The sequence below is a fragment of the Meriones unguiculatus genome, chromosome 1, assembly GCF_030254825.1.
Source record: "Meriones unguiculatus strain TT.TT164.6M chromosome 1, Bangor_MerUng_6.1, whole genome shotgun sequence".
Classification (NCBI taxonomy): Eukaryota; Metazoa; Chordata; class Mammalia; order Rodentia; family Muridae; genus Meriones; species Meriones unguiculatus.
Genome location: NC_083349.1, coordinates 28,309,474 through 28,325,281, shown reverse-complemented (window position 1 = coordinate 28,325,281; position 15,808 = coordinate 28,309,474). Strand labels below are relative to the sequence as shown.

At 46.8% G+C, this 15,808-nt stretch overlaps 1 protein-coding gene across 1 annotated transcript in view; it reads left to right on the top strand.

Moving 5' to 3' along the window:
- Fads2 (fatty acid desaturase 2) overlaps positions 1-15,808 on the top strand; it is a 35,787-nt gene that overhangs the window by 4,148 nt on the left and 15,831 nt on the right. The window contains exons 2-5 of the mRNA XM_021636097.2: positions 6,105-6,215; positions 9,037-9,234; positions 9,339-9,440; positions 15,346-15,471. Of these exons, the coding sequence (XP_021491772.1) occupies positions 6,105-6,215; positions 9,037-9,234; positions 9,339-9,440; positions 15,346-15,471 (537 nt within the window). The remainder of the gene's footprint in view (positions 1-6,104; positions 6,216-9,036; positions 9,235-9,338; positions 9,441-15,345; positions 15,472-15,808) is intronic.

Below are 15,808 nucleotides of genomic sequence, written 5' to 3'. Positions count from 1 at the left end.
GGCTGGCCAGCAAGGCTAACCATGCCAGTGAACTCTGTGTTTGATTGAGAAGCCCTGCCTTGATGAGTAAAGTGGAAGAGCAATTGAAGGTGATTCTCAGCATCAACCTTGGGCTTCCACATGCATGCACATGTGCATATACACACATGAAAATGGAAAGGGTGCAAATGGCATCATGTTTTTTTGTCCTGCCTGCCTCTGTGGGAACTAAATTCTTGTGCAGCCAGGGAAGTCCAATATCCTGGGTTAGCAGATATTCTCTTACCAAGAGGCTTATGGACCACAGAATGTCACCTACCTCCTCAGCCTCTTCTCCTTGGAGGGGACAGGACCAGTGGGTTTTCTGCCCTGCTTGCACCTATGTGCTGCAGAAAGGAAGTCAGAAGTCAGTATCCTTGGTGCCTGCCATCTATTTAATCTCTACTTGTGAACTCCCAGATCCCTCCTGCTTCTCCTTCTGCTTTGAGCAACTGTCAAAGAACCCTAGACAGCTGCATGAGCCACTCTGTACCCTTATTTTTTGAGCCTGTACTTCTCAAATCCTGGGCTAAATTCCTAGATGTGGAAAGCTAGCTTACTGTGGCTTCGCTGTGCAGAAGAATCTGGGCGCAGTCAGAAACAGGGTTTGGTACCCTGCGCTCAGTGCAAGGGCAGGAATAGTCAGTTCTGCCCAGAGATGTCAGGAGCAGGAAAGCAGTGCCCAGAGAAGTGACTGTCATGGCAGCTGAGAAACAACAAGTTCGCTGCTTAAGGATCTGGGCTTCTGAAGCTGCCTCCTGCAGCCTGACCCCACTAGGTGGCTGTTCGGATCTCCTCCTGCACCTGCTTGATACTCCTCTCACTTTGCCCATGTCTTGGCCTGTTTCCTAGAAAGACTTTGGCTTCTCTCCCTGTCAGGGAAGGGAAGCCTGCTTCTCACGCTCGTTCCAAAATCATCATTTGGGTTGGCCCTGCTTCGCCTTGAACTGTGGCCTACTTTGCAACCTGACATTCCTGTAACCAGACAGCTTTTGGGAGCCATAGCGTTCAAGGTACAGCTATGGTCCCTTGAAGCAGAGATACATGAGGAAGAGAAAGCTCATTTCAAGGCAAGTCTTTGTCTTAATGGCAGAAAAATCTACAGTTAGCCCATCGTGCCCAGGCTCTGCCCAGCCAGTTCCTGAGGTGTGACCATGGACAAGCAAGGTCACCAATCTAGGCCTCTTCTCATCAATAAAGCAGGACCAGAAGTGCTAGGATAGTATATTGCTTGTTTGGCTTGTACAAAATCCTGGGGTACCATTCCTAGTACTGCACAAACCAAAGGCAACAAGAAAACAACCTACCTCCCAGAGCTGGGAAAATAATGGCTGATGACACAGGCCACTCACATGGCTTGCTGCCTAGCCTAGGCAGAGAAGTAGACCAACCCTGAGGTATGAGTGCCTAAAGTGACCAAGAACTCTCGGGTTCCAGAAGTAGAAATCGAGTTGCATGAAATGATAGAGGGCAGAGTCTGTTCTGGGCTACAGGGTGGAGACATTAGAGGGTCAGAGCCACTGGGCCCTGGGGTTCTTCAAGCACTGTGAACTCTTGTGAAGCAGGTGCGGGGATGGTAAGGTCAGGCCAGATGTGGTCCCCTCACCTCTAAGTGGCAGGTGACAGGCTTTACAGTGCATATGCCACACAACTTATGCAGTCTTAGGTGTTGTTTTTTCATGTACTGCAGGCTGGCCTCAAACTCAGGTTGTAGCTGAGAACAGCTTAAACTTCTAATACTCCTGTTTCCACCTCCACACCTAGTTTATGCCATGCTGGGGATTGAACCCAGGACTGCAGGGCTTCAGGCGCATTAGGCAATATATATAACAACAACAACAACAGCAAAATATATATATATATATATATATTACATGTGTGTGTTCAAATGTGTTGTGCTAGCATGTATGTGTGGCTGAGTGTATGTGCATGTACTTGCAGAGGCCACAAGTTGTATCAGGTGCTTTCCACTATCACTATCTACTTTATTTACTGAGGCAAGCTAAATCTTGATGAATCAGCCAGTCTAGCTAGCCAGATTGCTCTGAGGAATCTCCTGTCTTCGCCTCCTCAGCACTGGTATTACAGAAGGTTGAGTTTTATGTGAATGTCGGGGGTTCCAAAACCAATCCTCATGCATGGCAAGCGCTTAATCCACTGCGCCATCTCCCCAGTCTCCTGGGTGGTGATCTGACTTGGGTATGAAGAAGAGAAAACAGCAATGCCTCTGGGAAGCCTAAGGCTGGAGAAGATGTGTGGGGAAAGTTTCTTGGAGGTAACACTGAAGCAGGGCCCACACCTCTAGCACAGGTGTGGGAAGAAAGTTGATGCGTTCAAGAGCGTGTTCTGGAAGCTACTACGTCTGCCAGGACAGTGAGCTGGTTCCAGGGAGCATTTCTTTTCTGAGCTGGTAAGAGGCTTTCCAGGAGGCAGGTGAAGTGGATTGAAGTCTGGCTGCGCATCCCAGCATTCAGGACCTTACCGCCTCCGGCTTTTCGGTGCTAAAGGGCACGGCTTGGCTTGTGGCTATGTCCCTCACCTGATTCAGGGAGCCCCGTGCAAATGGCTGAGGAGCAACCAAGGGCAAGACAGGGCCCTCATTTGCCCCCATAGCTAGACGCATCCTGGATGGAGGAGGGGGTAGTGTGAGAGGGCAGGAAGAGCTGAGGTGAATAAGGCGCTTGCTGGCTACCAAACTTTATCTTTCAACAAGTACAGAGGAAACTTACAGGGGACTTCCTGTCTATAGTGAGGGGACCCAGGCCTGAGCCCCAGAGCTTTGGCAACTCTTGCTGGACTCTTTTCTCAGAGTCTTGCTCCGTGTGTGTGTGTGTGTGTGTGTGTGTGTGTGTCTGTCTGTCTGTCTGTCTGTCTGTCTCTCTGTCTGTGTGCACATGTGTGTGTGTGTGTTGTTTTGTAGAGAAGCCAGAGCCTGAGACTAGCAGAAACTGGTCCTCCCTCCTCACTGCCTGCCTAAGGCTCCTAGGACAGCAGGCTTGTCTCTGCCATTGTTCTCTTGTACAAAATATGACTTTGCAGGTTCATATAATGGCCTTGCTGGGATCGCTACAGATGTGACCCTCTTTCTGACTATAGAGTTTGAAAGATAAATAACCACCATCTCTTCCGAACCAAGATCACTAATAGCAATGTTTAATCTCATTTGCTTGCTCCTTACGTGTAGACAAATTTTTTTTTTTTAATTAAGTCTTATCAAAGCCAGGTGTGGCAGTGCATGCCTTTAAAACCAGAACTCAGGAGGTTGAGGCAAGAGGATCAGGGATTCCAGGCCAACCTTGGTGACATAAGTTTGAGGCCAGTGTGTGTGACATGATGCATGTCTCAAAAGAGCAGCGCAGGGTGGGCAAGATGAATCGTCAGTTAAAGCACTTGCTGACAAGCCTGATGCCCTGAGTTCAGTCCCTGGAATCTATATAGTAGATGGAGAGAATGGATAACCCAAACATTGTCCTCTAACTTTCACATCTGCTGGGTGCACATACATAAATAAATGAACAAATACATAAATAAATGTAAAAAAAATTTTTTTAAGGTAAAACAAGTTGGAGAGAGGATCTGGGTTCAATTCCCAGCACTTGTTCAGTGGCTAACAACTATCTGTAACACCAGTTTCGAGGGATCGGATGCTCTCTTCTGACTTTCTTGGGCCCCAGGCACACACATGGCATACATACATACATACATGCTAGAAAAATACTTATGCACACAAAATAAATGAATCTAAAACTTTTTAAGAAGTAAAACAGCAAAAATGTTGCTGCATCATGTGCCCCTAAATTCTTTAGCATCTTCTTCCAAGATAAGGATGTTCTGTGATTATCATAATACTTCTATTACACTCACGAAAAAATTATTAGAGGCTGGTGTTGTTGTCCACCTGATAGAGTGTTTGCCTAGCATGCTCCTTGATTCAATTCCCAGCATTGCATAAACGAGGCATGGTGATACGTGCCTGGGATCCAAGCACTTCAGAGGTTGAAGCAGGAAGATCAAAAGTTTAAGGGCAGGTGTACGTGGATCTCTGAGTTTGAGGCCAACCTGGTCTACAAAGCAAGTCCAGTATAGCCAGGGCTACACAGAGAAACAGTGCCATGGAAAAAGAAAAAAGAAAAGAAAAACAAAAACAAAAAAAGTTTAAGGTCATCTTTGACTACATATGAGTTTATGGGCAAGCCTGGATGATATGAGACCCTGCTTTAAAAAAAAAAATTAATAATCCCCATTGGATCAAACTCCCAATGCTCATTTTTATTTTTATCTCTACCTCCCAAAAGTTTGTATAACTTCTGTATTTTCTCCAAAAAGGAGCCTCTCGAGTGAAAGTATATGGTTTACATGTCTCCATTTAGACCATTGTTCCCACACTCACATCTCTCTCTGCCTGACTGTACTGATTTTGTGCTTGTTTTTCCTGGTACCGTATGGCTTGTTCGACTCAACCCTCTGGTGCCTCAATGTGAGTGAGTGGCGGGAGGCAGGATGCATGTGAAATTGGAGCATCCAGTTGCATACCCCGGGGCACCTGGTGCAGACTTGCCTCTAGGACAGATGCTTGGTTTTGGGGAGGTAATTTTTGTTGTATATAGTCTGTGGAGAAGAAGCTGGCACAAATGCTACAACCTTAGCATTGATGGACTTCCACATGATGGTTATCTTTCTTCTTTATTCTGGGCATTTTCTAATGCTCCAAAATTAAGCATATTTCTACTTCATGTAGAGTATGAGAAAGACTGAGAAAGACTGAAATGCAAAGTATAATAGCAACGTTAGAAAGAGTTTGTAGACTAATGAAAATAAAACAAGTTATAACCTGTGTCTTTAGTAATATTTTAAATCCCCCCAGCCTTGCTCCTGGGTTTTTCAGGAATTCTTTTACGTAGTTCCATGTTATATTCATTTTCTGGTGTTCTTTAATGTCATCTAAGCACATTTTTTTTTGTCATGCTGTAGTCATTTTCTAGATGTCAGGGATCCAGTTGATGGCCTCACACATGCTGGGCAAGTATTCTTGTCACTGAGTTCAACCCCTACCCTGGGTCTTATATCTTGCTGATAATTGTGGCCATGTGGACGAGGCGATCTTTGGAGTGAAGGGTGCTGTAGTTTGTGCACTATGAAAGACGCTCAGCTCAGGAGCAGGCCACGGCTATCTCCTCTGTGTTCTGTGCCTACCTGTTCTCCCTGGAGACCCATCCGTCCTCAAACCCTTGACCAGCCCAGCAGGCCTGGCACGGGTACAGAGGCTCGGGGTGGTTACTGTTTGTAGTTGAAGTCCTGCACACCGAGTCTGCAGTGGAGCATTTGCCGCTGGGTTGGGGGAAGACCCACTTGGAAGCTGCAGCTGCTGCATCCTCCTGCTGGGGGTAGAAGTCAGCAGAGGTTTGGGGCTTGGTCTTACCGCTTCTTCTACTTCTTTTTTCCTGTTTATATCCCTTTTCTTTCTTTTTCTTGACTTATTGCCCTAAGTAAGTCTTAAAGTAGTATATTGAATAAGAGGGTAGAGAGTGGACATCTAGTGGACATTTATTCCAGGAAATGCTGTCAAGTTTTCTCCATTTGGTATAATGTTGGATATATATTGTATTGATGTATATATCCTTTATTATATATATTCTTTTTAAATTTTTATTTATTTATTCACTTTACACCCTGATTGTAGCCCCCTCCCTCCTTTTCTCTTGGTTCCTCCCTCCTTGTTCCCGGTATCTCCCCTCCCCTACTCCTCAGAGAAGGGGAGCTCCCTCCCACCCCAGCATATCAAGTTGCATCTCGACTGAGCACATCCTCTTCCCCTGTGGCCTGGCAAGGCAGTTCCCACCAGTGAAAAGTAATCCAAAGCAGGCAACAGAGTCCATGTCAGAGTCAGCCCCCGCTGTCCTTACTAGGGAAGTCACATGAGGACCAAGCCGCCCATTGGCTACATCTGGTAGGGGGCCTAGTTCCAGTCCATCCATGGTCTTTGGTTGATGCTTCAGTCTCTACAGCAGCCCCCTGGGCCCTGGTTAGTTGGCTCTTCCAAACCAACGCCTGGTCTTACTGCTCTTATCTGCTTCTCTACCTCCTAGGATGCTTTCCGCGCCTTCCATTTGGACCTTGACTTCGTGGGCAAGTTCTTGAAGCCCCTGCTGATTGGTGAGCTGGCCCCAGAGGAGCCCAGCCTGGACCGTGGCAAGAGTGTGAGTGAAACTTGTAACCTTGATGTGGGTGGGATGAAGCTGGGTAGACGGTAGGGGTGAGAGAATTTTCTCCCTAGGAACCCACTGCCAGGGCTGTGGCAGGAGGGTCTTTGAGCCAGTCCAGAAGGAGGCCCTGAGCACCTCAAAGTGTCCCCTGGGTGCCTCCAGCTGGGTGACAGTGGTAACCCCTCTCTCCCAACTGGTCTTTCGCTCCTTCTGTCCTTTACGCAGAGCTGCCGGATGTTGGTCTGCTACATGATCATCTAAGAAAGGGCAGAAACAGTGAGACGGTATCAGCTAATGATAAGTGTGGCTGCTTTGGAATGAGTCACTTAGAGAATGAGTGACCATTTGTTGCTTAGTCAGACACCCTACTGGGTGATGGGCTTCAAAGAGTGGTAAAAATAACTCCGCAGGCCTCACCAGCTGAGTGTTTACTGGTGACACAGCTTATACACCAGACCTAGCATACATGATGGAGTTGTTTAGAATAGCATGTTATAGAGTCCTCTAACCTGAGAGTCCCACCCCTTCCCTCCCCTCCATCCTTAACTTTCCTGACTGGAGTCACTGGCCCTAAGTAGGCCGAGAGTACCCATCCCTGTGTCCTGAGCCTTTTGGCCTGGCATCTTGTAGGAAGAGATGGTTGAGGTCCTCAAAGGCACACCATGGTCTCAGAGCTGAGGCAATTTCCTCTTCAACAGGCACACTATGTGAGGCCTTGGTGCCAGCAGGAGAGTGGGCCACCATCACCCCTGCCTGTTCTAGAGAGGTGACATATCCAATTGTCATCCAGGGCAGAGAAGTTTCCTAGGGGAAACCAGACTAGGCTGTTCCTTGCCTGAGCCGGAGTAATTCTTTACCAGCCTGTACCCTAGGGCCTCATTCAGCAAAGCAAAGCAGGGCACAGGCTCCGGCCTGGGTTCATGGTTGGTTCCCCACAGAGGACTCTGCCTCCCTGGCCACTGTGCTCAACAGTCAGCGAGGCCTCTCTGGCATCTTCGCTGCTCATGAGCAGGACCCCATCCTGCACCTCCACAGTAAGGCAGTGAAAGATGCAAGAGCTCCCTTCTGAGGCGTGGAGCCCAGTGGCGTGTGCAGCATTCGCACTCTTGCTGAACCATTCCCACCATCCAGTTCTAGAACACCTTCTCCAACTGACATTCTGTGCATTCTGTGCACCATCTCCTCACCTCCCTTCAGCCTCTGCCGAATGCCATTCTATGGCCTCTAAACACTTGGCTCCTCCAGGCACCTCATAAACGAAATCATACTGCATTTGTCCTTTACAGAGTTTTATTAGTATATATTTCCATCATTTTTGTATTCTTTGTTGTTTTGATACAGTCTTGTACGGCCCAGTCTAGCCTTGAACTCCCAATCCTCCTGCTTTCCCCATCTCAGTTGCGGGATTGCAGGTGTGTGCTGCCACATCTGGGCCACCATGTGTGTATTGATGTACAGAATAATGGGTTCCTTTCCGGTATCTTCATGGAAGCATTTATCCTTTTCTAGCTGGCCTATTTCATTTAGCACAAACTTCATTCATGATAGGACACATAATCTGGCACTATGCCAATTTCCCCTTTGTTTTTAAAGCTGAGCAGTCTGTTACATGTGTGGAACACAATCAGGCAGACCCAACCTGAAGCCTAACACAAAGTTGTAAACTTACTTAAAACATTAGAGTGTGTGCTCTGTAACTTGAATTAGGGAAAGTTCTCAAGTATGGACTTTGCAAATGACAGCATTGTGTTGCAATGTCAAAAGGTTAGATACACGTGGAATTTAGCCTCTCACTCATCATTGAATACTTGGATTGTTTCTATTTTTTTTTTAAGTGGTGTTTGTGTTCGTATGTGTGTGTGTGTGTGTGTGTGTGTGTGTGTGTACATGTGGTGTCCATGAAGGCCCAAAGAGGGTATCAGATCCCCCAGAGCTGGAATCACAGGCAGCTGTGAGTGGCCTTACTTGGGTGCTGGGAACAGAGCTTCAGTCCTCTGTGAGAGCTACAATCACTCTTAGACACTGAGCCATTTCTCTAGCTCCTATTTCTATTTTTGTTTGTTTGTTTGTTTGCCTATTGTAAATAAAGCTTCTGAGGACACTGGTGTAGAAGGTACAAGGTGCTTGTTATTAATTATTGCTATTGTTATTACACAGGGTTATAGGAGGCCATTTTCACACACATATACTTCCTCCGCTCTCCTCCTAACCCCTCCTTCTACCACCTTTAGTCCCTTAAATTTTTATGTTTATTTTATGTGTTTGAATCTGCTGCCTGCATGTATGTCTGTGCATCAATGCATGCAGTACCCTGGGAGGCCAGAAGAGGGTGTTGGATGCGCCTGGGACTAGAGTTACAGATTGTTGAAGCCACCATTTGAATGCTGGGAATGAACCCTGGTCCTATGGAAGGGTAGCCAGTGCTTTAACTGCTGAGCCGTCTCTCCAGCCCTGTTATTCCCTCTTGCCCCCATACAGCCTTGTATGTTCACTTGTAGTTTAGTGTATCTGTACATACAAGTTGTTATATATCTACAGTAGTCTGGGATCTACTAGAGAACTGAGAGAAAACATGAGGTAGTTGTCTCTCTGAGACTGACTTAATGCACAGAGTATGATTAAAAGTACATGCTTTCAAGTCCAACTTTTCTTCTCCCACTTATCCAGCTATCGTAAGGTGGCTGTTGCCACACCTGGTGTCTGAGCTCATGAAGGCTTCAAGGTGCTTGCCATAGCTGTAGTGTGTACTGGGCTCAAACACATGTTCCCTTGGAGGGTCTAGAGGCTAACTCTCTTCCATGTCCTTGCTCAACAGTCTCAGATCACTGAGGACTTCCGGGCCCTTAAGAAGACTGCTGAGGACATGAACCTGTTCAAAACCAACCACCTGTTCTTCTTTCTCCTGCTATCTCACATCATCATCATGGAAAGCATCGCCTGGTTCATCCTCTCGTACTTCGGCAACGGCTGGATTCCTACTCTCATCACTGCCTTTGTCCTTGCTACCTCTCAGGTGAAGCATGATACCCTTGACCATGATTTGAACATCCCCACCCCTCAGATCCCTCATGGCTGTTTGCTGATGCTGCAATGACATTCACAGCCCTCTTTCCCCAGGCCCAAGCTGGATGGCTGCAACATGATTATGGCCACCTCTCTGTCTATAAGAAGTCCAAATGGAACCACATTGTTCACAAGTTCGTCATTGGCCACTTAAAGGTAAGTTTGGGGGTGAGGGGTGGTGGCTCAGTCAGTTAATCACTTAGGAGAACTTGAGTTTGATACCCAGGACAAGAGTAAAAATGCTGGTCATGGTGCTGGTTATGTGGAACCCCAGTGCTGGGGAGTCTCGGGGGGCTCACAGGCCGGGCAGTATGGACCAGTTGCTGAGCTCCACCCCAGTGAGAGGCTGTCTCAAAGGAGGTGGACGGTGCTCCTGAGGATGCTACCTAAAATGGGCCAGCCTCCGTGAGCATGTGCATACATGTGAGCTTCCCCTCAAACATGCGGCCACATGTTCACACACGCTGAAAAAAGAGGGTGGGGAGACTTGGAGCTAGAGCGATGGCTCAGTGGTTAAGAGCATCAGCTGCTGTTCCAGAGGACCCAGGTTCAATCCCTGGCACCCACATGGCAGCTCACAACCACCTGTAACTCCAGAGGATCTGGCAGCTTCATACATGCATGTAGACAAAACAAATGCACGTGAAATCATTTTTTGAGAGAGAGAAAGAAAGGGAGATGGGGGTGCTGGGGGATGGAGGGATCTATCAGCAGCCTGGGTGACCATCCCATTAGATTAATTCTTTGTAAATAGGAAATATCCAATGTCAAAAATGTATGTCGTTCACCTCGTCCAGCAAACTTCACAACTTAGCAACAGAAGGCACTGCTGCAGGATGTTAGAGTGCAAAGCCATTGTAAATCAGGAATTGTAGATCACCTCTACTGCCATGTTAGATAGTGACAACAAACTGTGTAACACTTACCTAAACTTACCTAAACCAAAGGGCAAGTTGTTTAAAATTCTCATGTGAGTCACCTACAGGCAGAAGGGTGAGAGTCAAGCAAGTACAGAAAGCCAGGCGTACCAGTGACTTTGAGCTGATCTGATTGGCATCACCTGTACTTGGGAAATCGTTTCTTGCCAACTGTACTCGATGCTATAAGAAAATACCAGATGTAAACAGTGCAGGAGAGGGAAGACTTCTTTGAGTAGCTTATGGTTTCAGAGGTGTCACTCCACAGTCCTCGGCTCTGTTAATTCTGGGCCCATGCTGACCCTGCTGGTAGGAGCATGTTACAGAACCCACTTAGCTCAAGGCAGGCAGGCAGGAGACTTGAAGGAAGAAAGGGAGCAGGGAGCCGACAAAACCTTCAAAGGTGTGCACCCTTCCATTGATCCACTTCCTCCATCTCCTCAAGTTCCTACCATCTACTGAAATAGTGCCATGGGCCTCAGACTAAGAATGCAACTTCATGGTGATCTGCCATACTCAAACCATAGCATACTCTCTCCAGCAACCCCCCTGTCTTCCATAGTCAGTCCATCCCAATAGCATCTGTTTGCTTCCTCAGAGAAGCTGGGTCCCTAAGCCCTCCACCCTCCTATGCTTGGCTGGAGAAGAGCCCTGGGTCCAGATTAAATATCTCTGTGGCCATGACCCCACTGCATCCTTGGTTCGCCGGCTGTAGCCTGGATTGTGGGTGAGCCAGTAATGGTCTGCTGTTCCCAGCTAGCGGTTCCCTGGCCCTGAGCCCCAAAGGGCTGGAAACCTGGACTCTCCCCAGAACCTCAGGAGGGATTTATACAAGTGCTTTGTCTCATTCTGCACTCTCCTCTATGGCATAAAATCCTCCTCTGCATAGGAAAGAAACATTTTATGCGCTACCCCTGTTCTCCCCATGCCATGAACAAAGATGGACTGTGTCTTGTTTCCAGGTTTTGGCAGGGCCTTAAGGGCCTTTCCTGCCCCAAGGCCTTGAGTCCTTGATGGATAGCTTGAAGCACAGCCCTTGCATCAGACAGACAAGGGCAGGACAGAGGGCTGGCTTCCCTATAAAGAGTCTTTGCTTGTGCAATGGGAACTCTGGGGGCTGGGCATGTAGCTCAGTTGGCAGAATGCCTGCTGAGCATCTTGAAGCCCCAGCACCATATAAACTGAGTGTTGTGGTGTACACTGGTGATCCCAGTGCTCAGGAGGTGGAGGAGGATCAGAAGTCAGAAGCCATACTATATTACATAGCATGTTCAAGGACAGCCTGAGCTAAATGAGGCCTTCTCTCAAAACAAACATGTACTCCTATGAATGTGTTGTTCTTTTCTTTCCCTTCCCCTCTCCCCTCTCTCAGGGTCTCACTATGCAGGCCTGATTGACCTACAGTTCCCCATATAGATCAGGCTGGCCTCAAATTCACAGAGGTCCACCTGCCTCTGCTTCTTGAGTTCTGGGATTAAAGGCACACACCACCACACACAGCTATGATACACTGATCATTTTTAAATGATCAATTCTTCAGCTCCAGAACACCAAAATATAAAATGTCCAAAAATTGAAAACTCTGTTGAAATTATTTAAATATAAATATTTTATTTATATCAAAACAATAAACTTAAGCCTTTCCTTTATTAAGAAAAAAACAAACAAAAACAAAACAAAACCTTTGTGGTGCTGGGGATTGAAGCCTTGCACATGCTAGCTAAGTGCTCTACCACCAAGCTACAACTCTAGTCCTTTTGTTATTTTTCGATTAAAGCAATTAAAAATGTTTAAGTACGTCAAGCTCAGGGAGTGTCTCACTTGAAAGCAAGATCAACCCCAAAGAAGATTTAGAAAGTTTTATAGGTGCATTTGCCAGAGTGCGTACTCTTTCTTTCGCCCCAGGCGATATGACGACCCAGTTCTGCTGGCTCTGCTAAGGAGTCTTCTGGCCAGGTGTGGTGGTGCACCCAGTGGCCCAGGCCTAGTCTATGAGAGGCCAAGGAGTACGAGCCCAGCCTGGCCCAGATAAACTGTCTTGGCTCACCACTGCCTCCCCTGGGCCCAGTCCAGCATCTGGCTTGGAGCAGGCAGTATTCACTCCTCATTTAGAGAACACAGAAGGCTCCTCTTTGTTCCTCAGGCAGATGAAGCGTCACTGTGCCCTGGAGGAGGAATTACTGAAGGATAAGTAGGGTTTTCCCTAGTGAAGAAGAATGGGGGAGACTCAAAGCAGGGATGACAAGATGAACAGCCTAAATATCATGGCTTCTGGTCCCAAGTCCAGGGAGGGGGTGTGTGCCCCACTTTCATGGCCCTTACTCCTCATTTCACAAGCTTGGTGGGTGGTCAGCTGGCTTACTTGCTCCATACCTTGCTCCTCAGTGTCTCTGTGTCAGGGACTTTTCCATTGGATGCTTTTCTTGGTAATTTTGTTCCTTCTGGCTTCAGATGCAAATGCATCATTTGACTCCTGGGAACTTCCCCGCTCTGACATGTTGCTTTTTGCTGTGATGGATTTTCAAAGCCTGCTGCTTTAGGGGCCAGAGGTCACTGCAAAGACCAGAGCTCTTCCTAGCTATCGCCATCCATGCTATCAGGGTCCAGACTTTGTGTTTGTGTCCAAAATGCTCCCCAAGTGAGAAGCTTGTTTTGAGCAAATAGACCTCTTTGCAGATGGTCAGACACTGCCAAAGCTCAGAGCCAGCCATGGGCCAACATTTTACCTGTTCCTAAAGAGGCAGAAGAGACCTGTGTGTTGCTTGGGCCACCTGGCAACTTTGTTGAGTGACACATCTCCAGAGAAGGCTTTGAGAACTGGTGGCGTAGTAGTCTGTGGCATTCAAACAAATACATAAATCTCCTTTCTATGTTTCCCGTATTGTGGGACTACAGTACTATCTAAATGTTAGCTCCTCTCTGGCTGTCAAAAGGAAGGGGCTCATGGCAGGTGAGTACTGTATCAACTGAGATACAATCCCACCCTGGGAAAACTTGGGATTTCCCCACTCCCACCTTCAACTCTTTCTTTCCTTCCTTCTTTCTCTCTCTCTCTCTCTCTCTCCCTCCCTCCCTTCTTTTTTTCTTTCTTGTAGACTTATGTTAATATTTCAGCATATGCAACAAAATATTAGACCTTATCAGGACATTTTAACCCATGTGTACAAAATACTTGTTCTTACTCATCCTCTACACCTCCTCTTGCTGCCTTCTCCTCTCACTCTGGTTCCCACTCCTCTCCGGACGTTCTCACTTCTATCCTTCATGTCTATTTTTAAATCTAGAGTCCATGCCTGACAGAGAGAAAAAATGTGTAGCATTTGTCTTTCTGAATCGGGCTTGTTTTACTTAACATGATCTCTATTTCCGTTCCTTTTCCTGCAAACGATGTAATTTCATTCTTTATGGCTGAATCATACTCCATCGAGCATATACCATGTTTTCTTTACCCATTCATCCATTGAAAAGTGCCTGGGCAGATTCCATAACTCAGCTATTATTTATATCAGTGTATCTGGTAGCTCAGGCTGGCCTCCCACATAGCTGAGGCTGATGGCGAACTCCTGATCTTCCTGCCTCTTCTCTCAAGTGCTGGATAGGATTACAGTGTGAGCTACCATGTCCAGGAGATGTGGCTGTTCTTAATAGAGCTTCAGTGAACATGAGTACCATCTGCTGACTTAGAATCCATATGAGAGATATGTCTCCAGAGTGGTAGAGTTGGATCATGTAGTAGTTTTTGTTTTAGTTTTTTGAGGAACTTTGATTCTCTTTTCCATAGTGGCTGGACTAATCTACTTTAGCCTCCCCCCTTATCTTCAGCAGCATTTATTGTTTTCTTAATAGCGACTATTTTGATAAGGATTAGGTGGAGTCTGTGTAGCGATGATTTGCATTTCCTTTGTTGCTAAGGATGGTGAGTGTTTTTTTCATAGATTGGCCATTTGTACTTACTTCTCTGGCAACAGCCTCATAAATTTATCTGTCTACTTAAACTGAATGGACTATTTATTCTCTTGATGTCTCAAATTGTAGCCTTTTATGCATTTCGGCTATAATTCTCCTGTCCGATCAATTGCTGACACAGCTTGTCTCCCATTCTGTCTCATTCTTGCTATGTCCTGTCAGAAAAATGGCTGCCTGTGCCTAGACCTTGACGTGTTTCCTTGTAGTTTCCTCGTAGTTTCCTCCAGTAGTTTCAGGTGTTACACAAAGGCCTTAATAGTAGTTATGACATATAATGCACACAGAGGACCATTTGCCCACTTAAACAGGAGTAACTTGCAGAACATTCAGTTTCTACCTCTAGCATACCATTTTAGTGCATCTTCATCACCCACAGATTAATTCCCCACAAATCTCCAGCCCCTTAGACATTGTATCCCAACCTGTTTCCTCCTCACTGCTCACTCCTATCCCTGGGCAGCCACCAATTTTCTTTCAATGGGCTTCACATCACCGAGATCATGAGCAGTGGGATTTGGTGTTTTGTTTTTTTCTTTTCTTTTACTGGCTTCTTTTGTTTTGTGTGGTGGTTCTAGGTTCATCGGCGCTTACATCATGTGTTAGTGGTCCACTGTTTTCTAAATAAAACGTTTTCACATTTATTTATGTATTTATTATTTAGGGAAAGGGGCACCGCAGCATATATGTAGAGGTCAGACTTTCAGGAGTCTGTTCTCTCAACTGAGGTCGTCAGACTTCACAGCAGGCACCTTGATGGACATTTGAGTTGTTTCTGTCCTGTTTGTTTGTTTGTTTGTTTGAGAATGCTTCTTTGAATGCTCGTGTGTGTGTGTGTATATATAAACATGCTAATTTCTCTGGCCCACAAGTCAGGTCAAAAACTGCTGCTCCTGGTAGAGATAATTCCATTGTTCTTGAAGCCCTTTCCCCTTGCTCAGTCCTGGGGAAACTGAGGCCAGAGAATTGACTTAACATCTTTCAGAACTGACTAGTACTCTGGGTCCAGAAGTGGTAGGGTTATAGCATGATTTTAGGAATTCCAGGCACATATCTCCATATATGATGGAGAAGCTGGCCGTGGATATTGGCGGTACCAGGACCTCGTTCCCATTAGGGCCCATTGCAAGCTCAAGGACCCATCGTCCCCTGTGGCTCATCTAGCTCCTCTCGCCTTACAGGGTGCCTCTGCCAACTGGTGGAACCATCGACACTTCCAGCACCATGCCAAACCCAACATCTTCCACAAGGACCCTGACATAAAGAGCCTGCATGTGTTTGTCCTTGGTGAATGGCAGCCTCTTGAGGTAAGAGTGAGGGGATGGAGTTGATTAGGAGGTGTCATGAGAGGAGGGAAGGAGTTCTGTAGGATCAGCATTCAACCCATAAGTCCGCACCTTCTGCCACCCAGAGTCCTTTCCCAGTCATCCCGAGTCACCCCAGCTGCAATCTACATAGACTGGCTGTCCTTGAGAGTTCTAGGCACAGAGCCTCACGAGCAGACTCGTGTTTCTTTCCGGCCCACAGGAAACTGGGTCAGTTTTTTCAGGGAGGCAAAATTCTAGGCCTCCAGGATGGGTCCAGTGGGCCCGCTTGTCTGCAGGAAGCTTAGCTGGAGAATGACACCGTGTTCAAGTGGCCCCC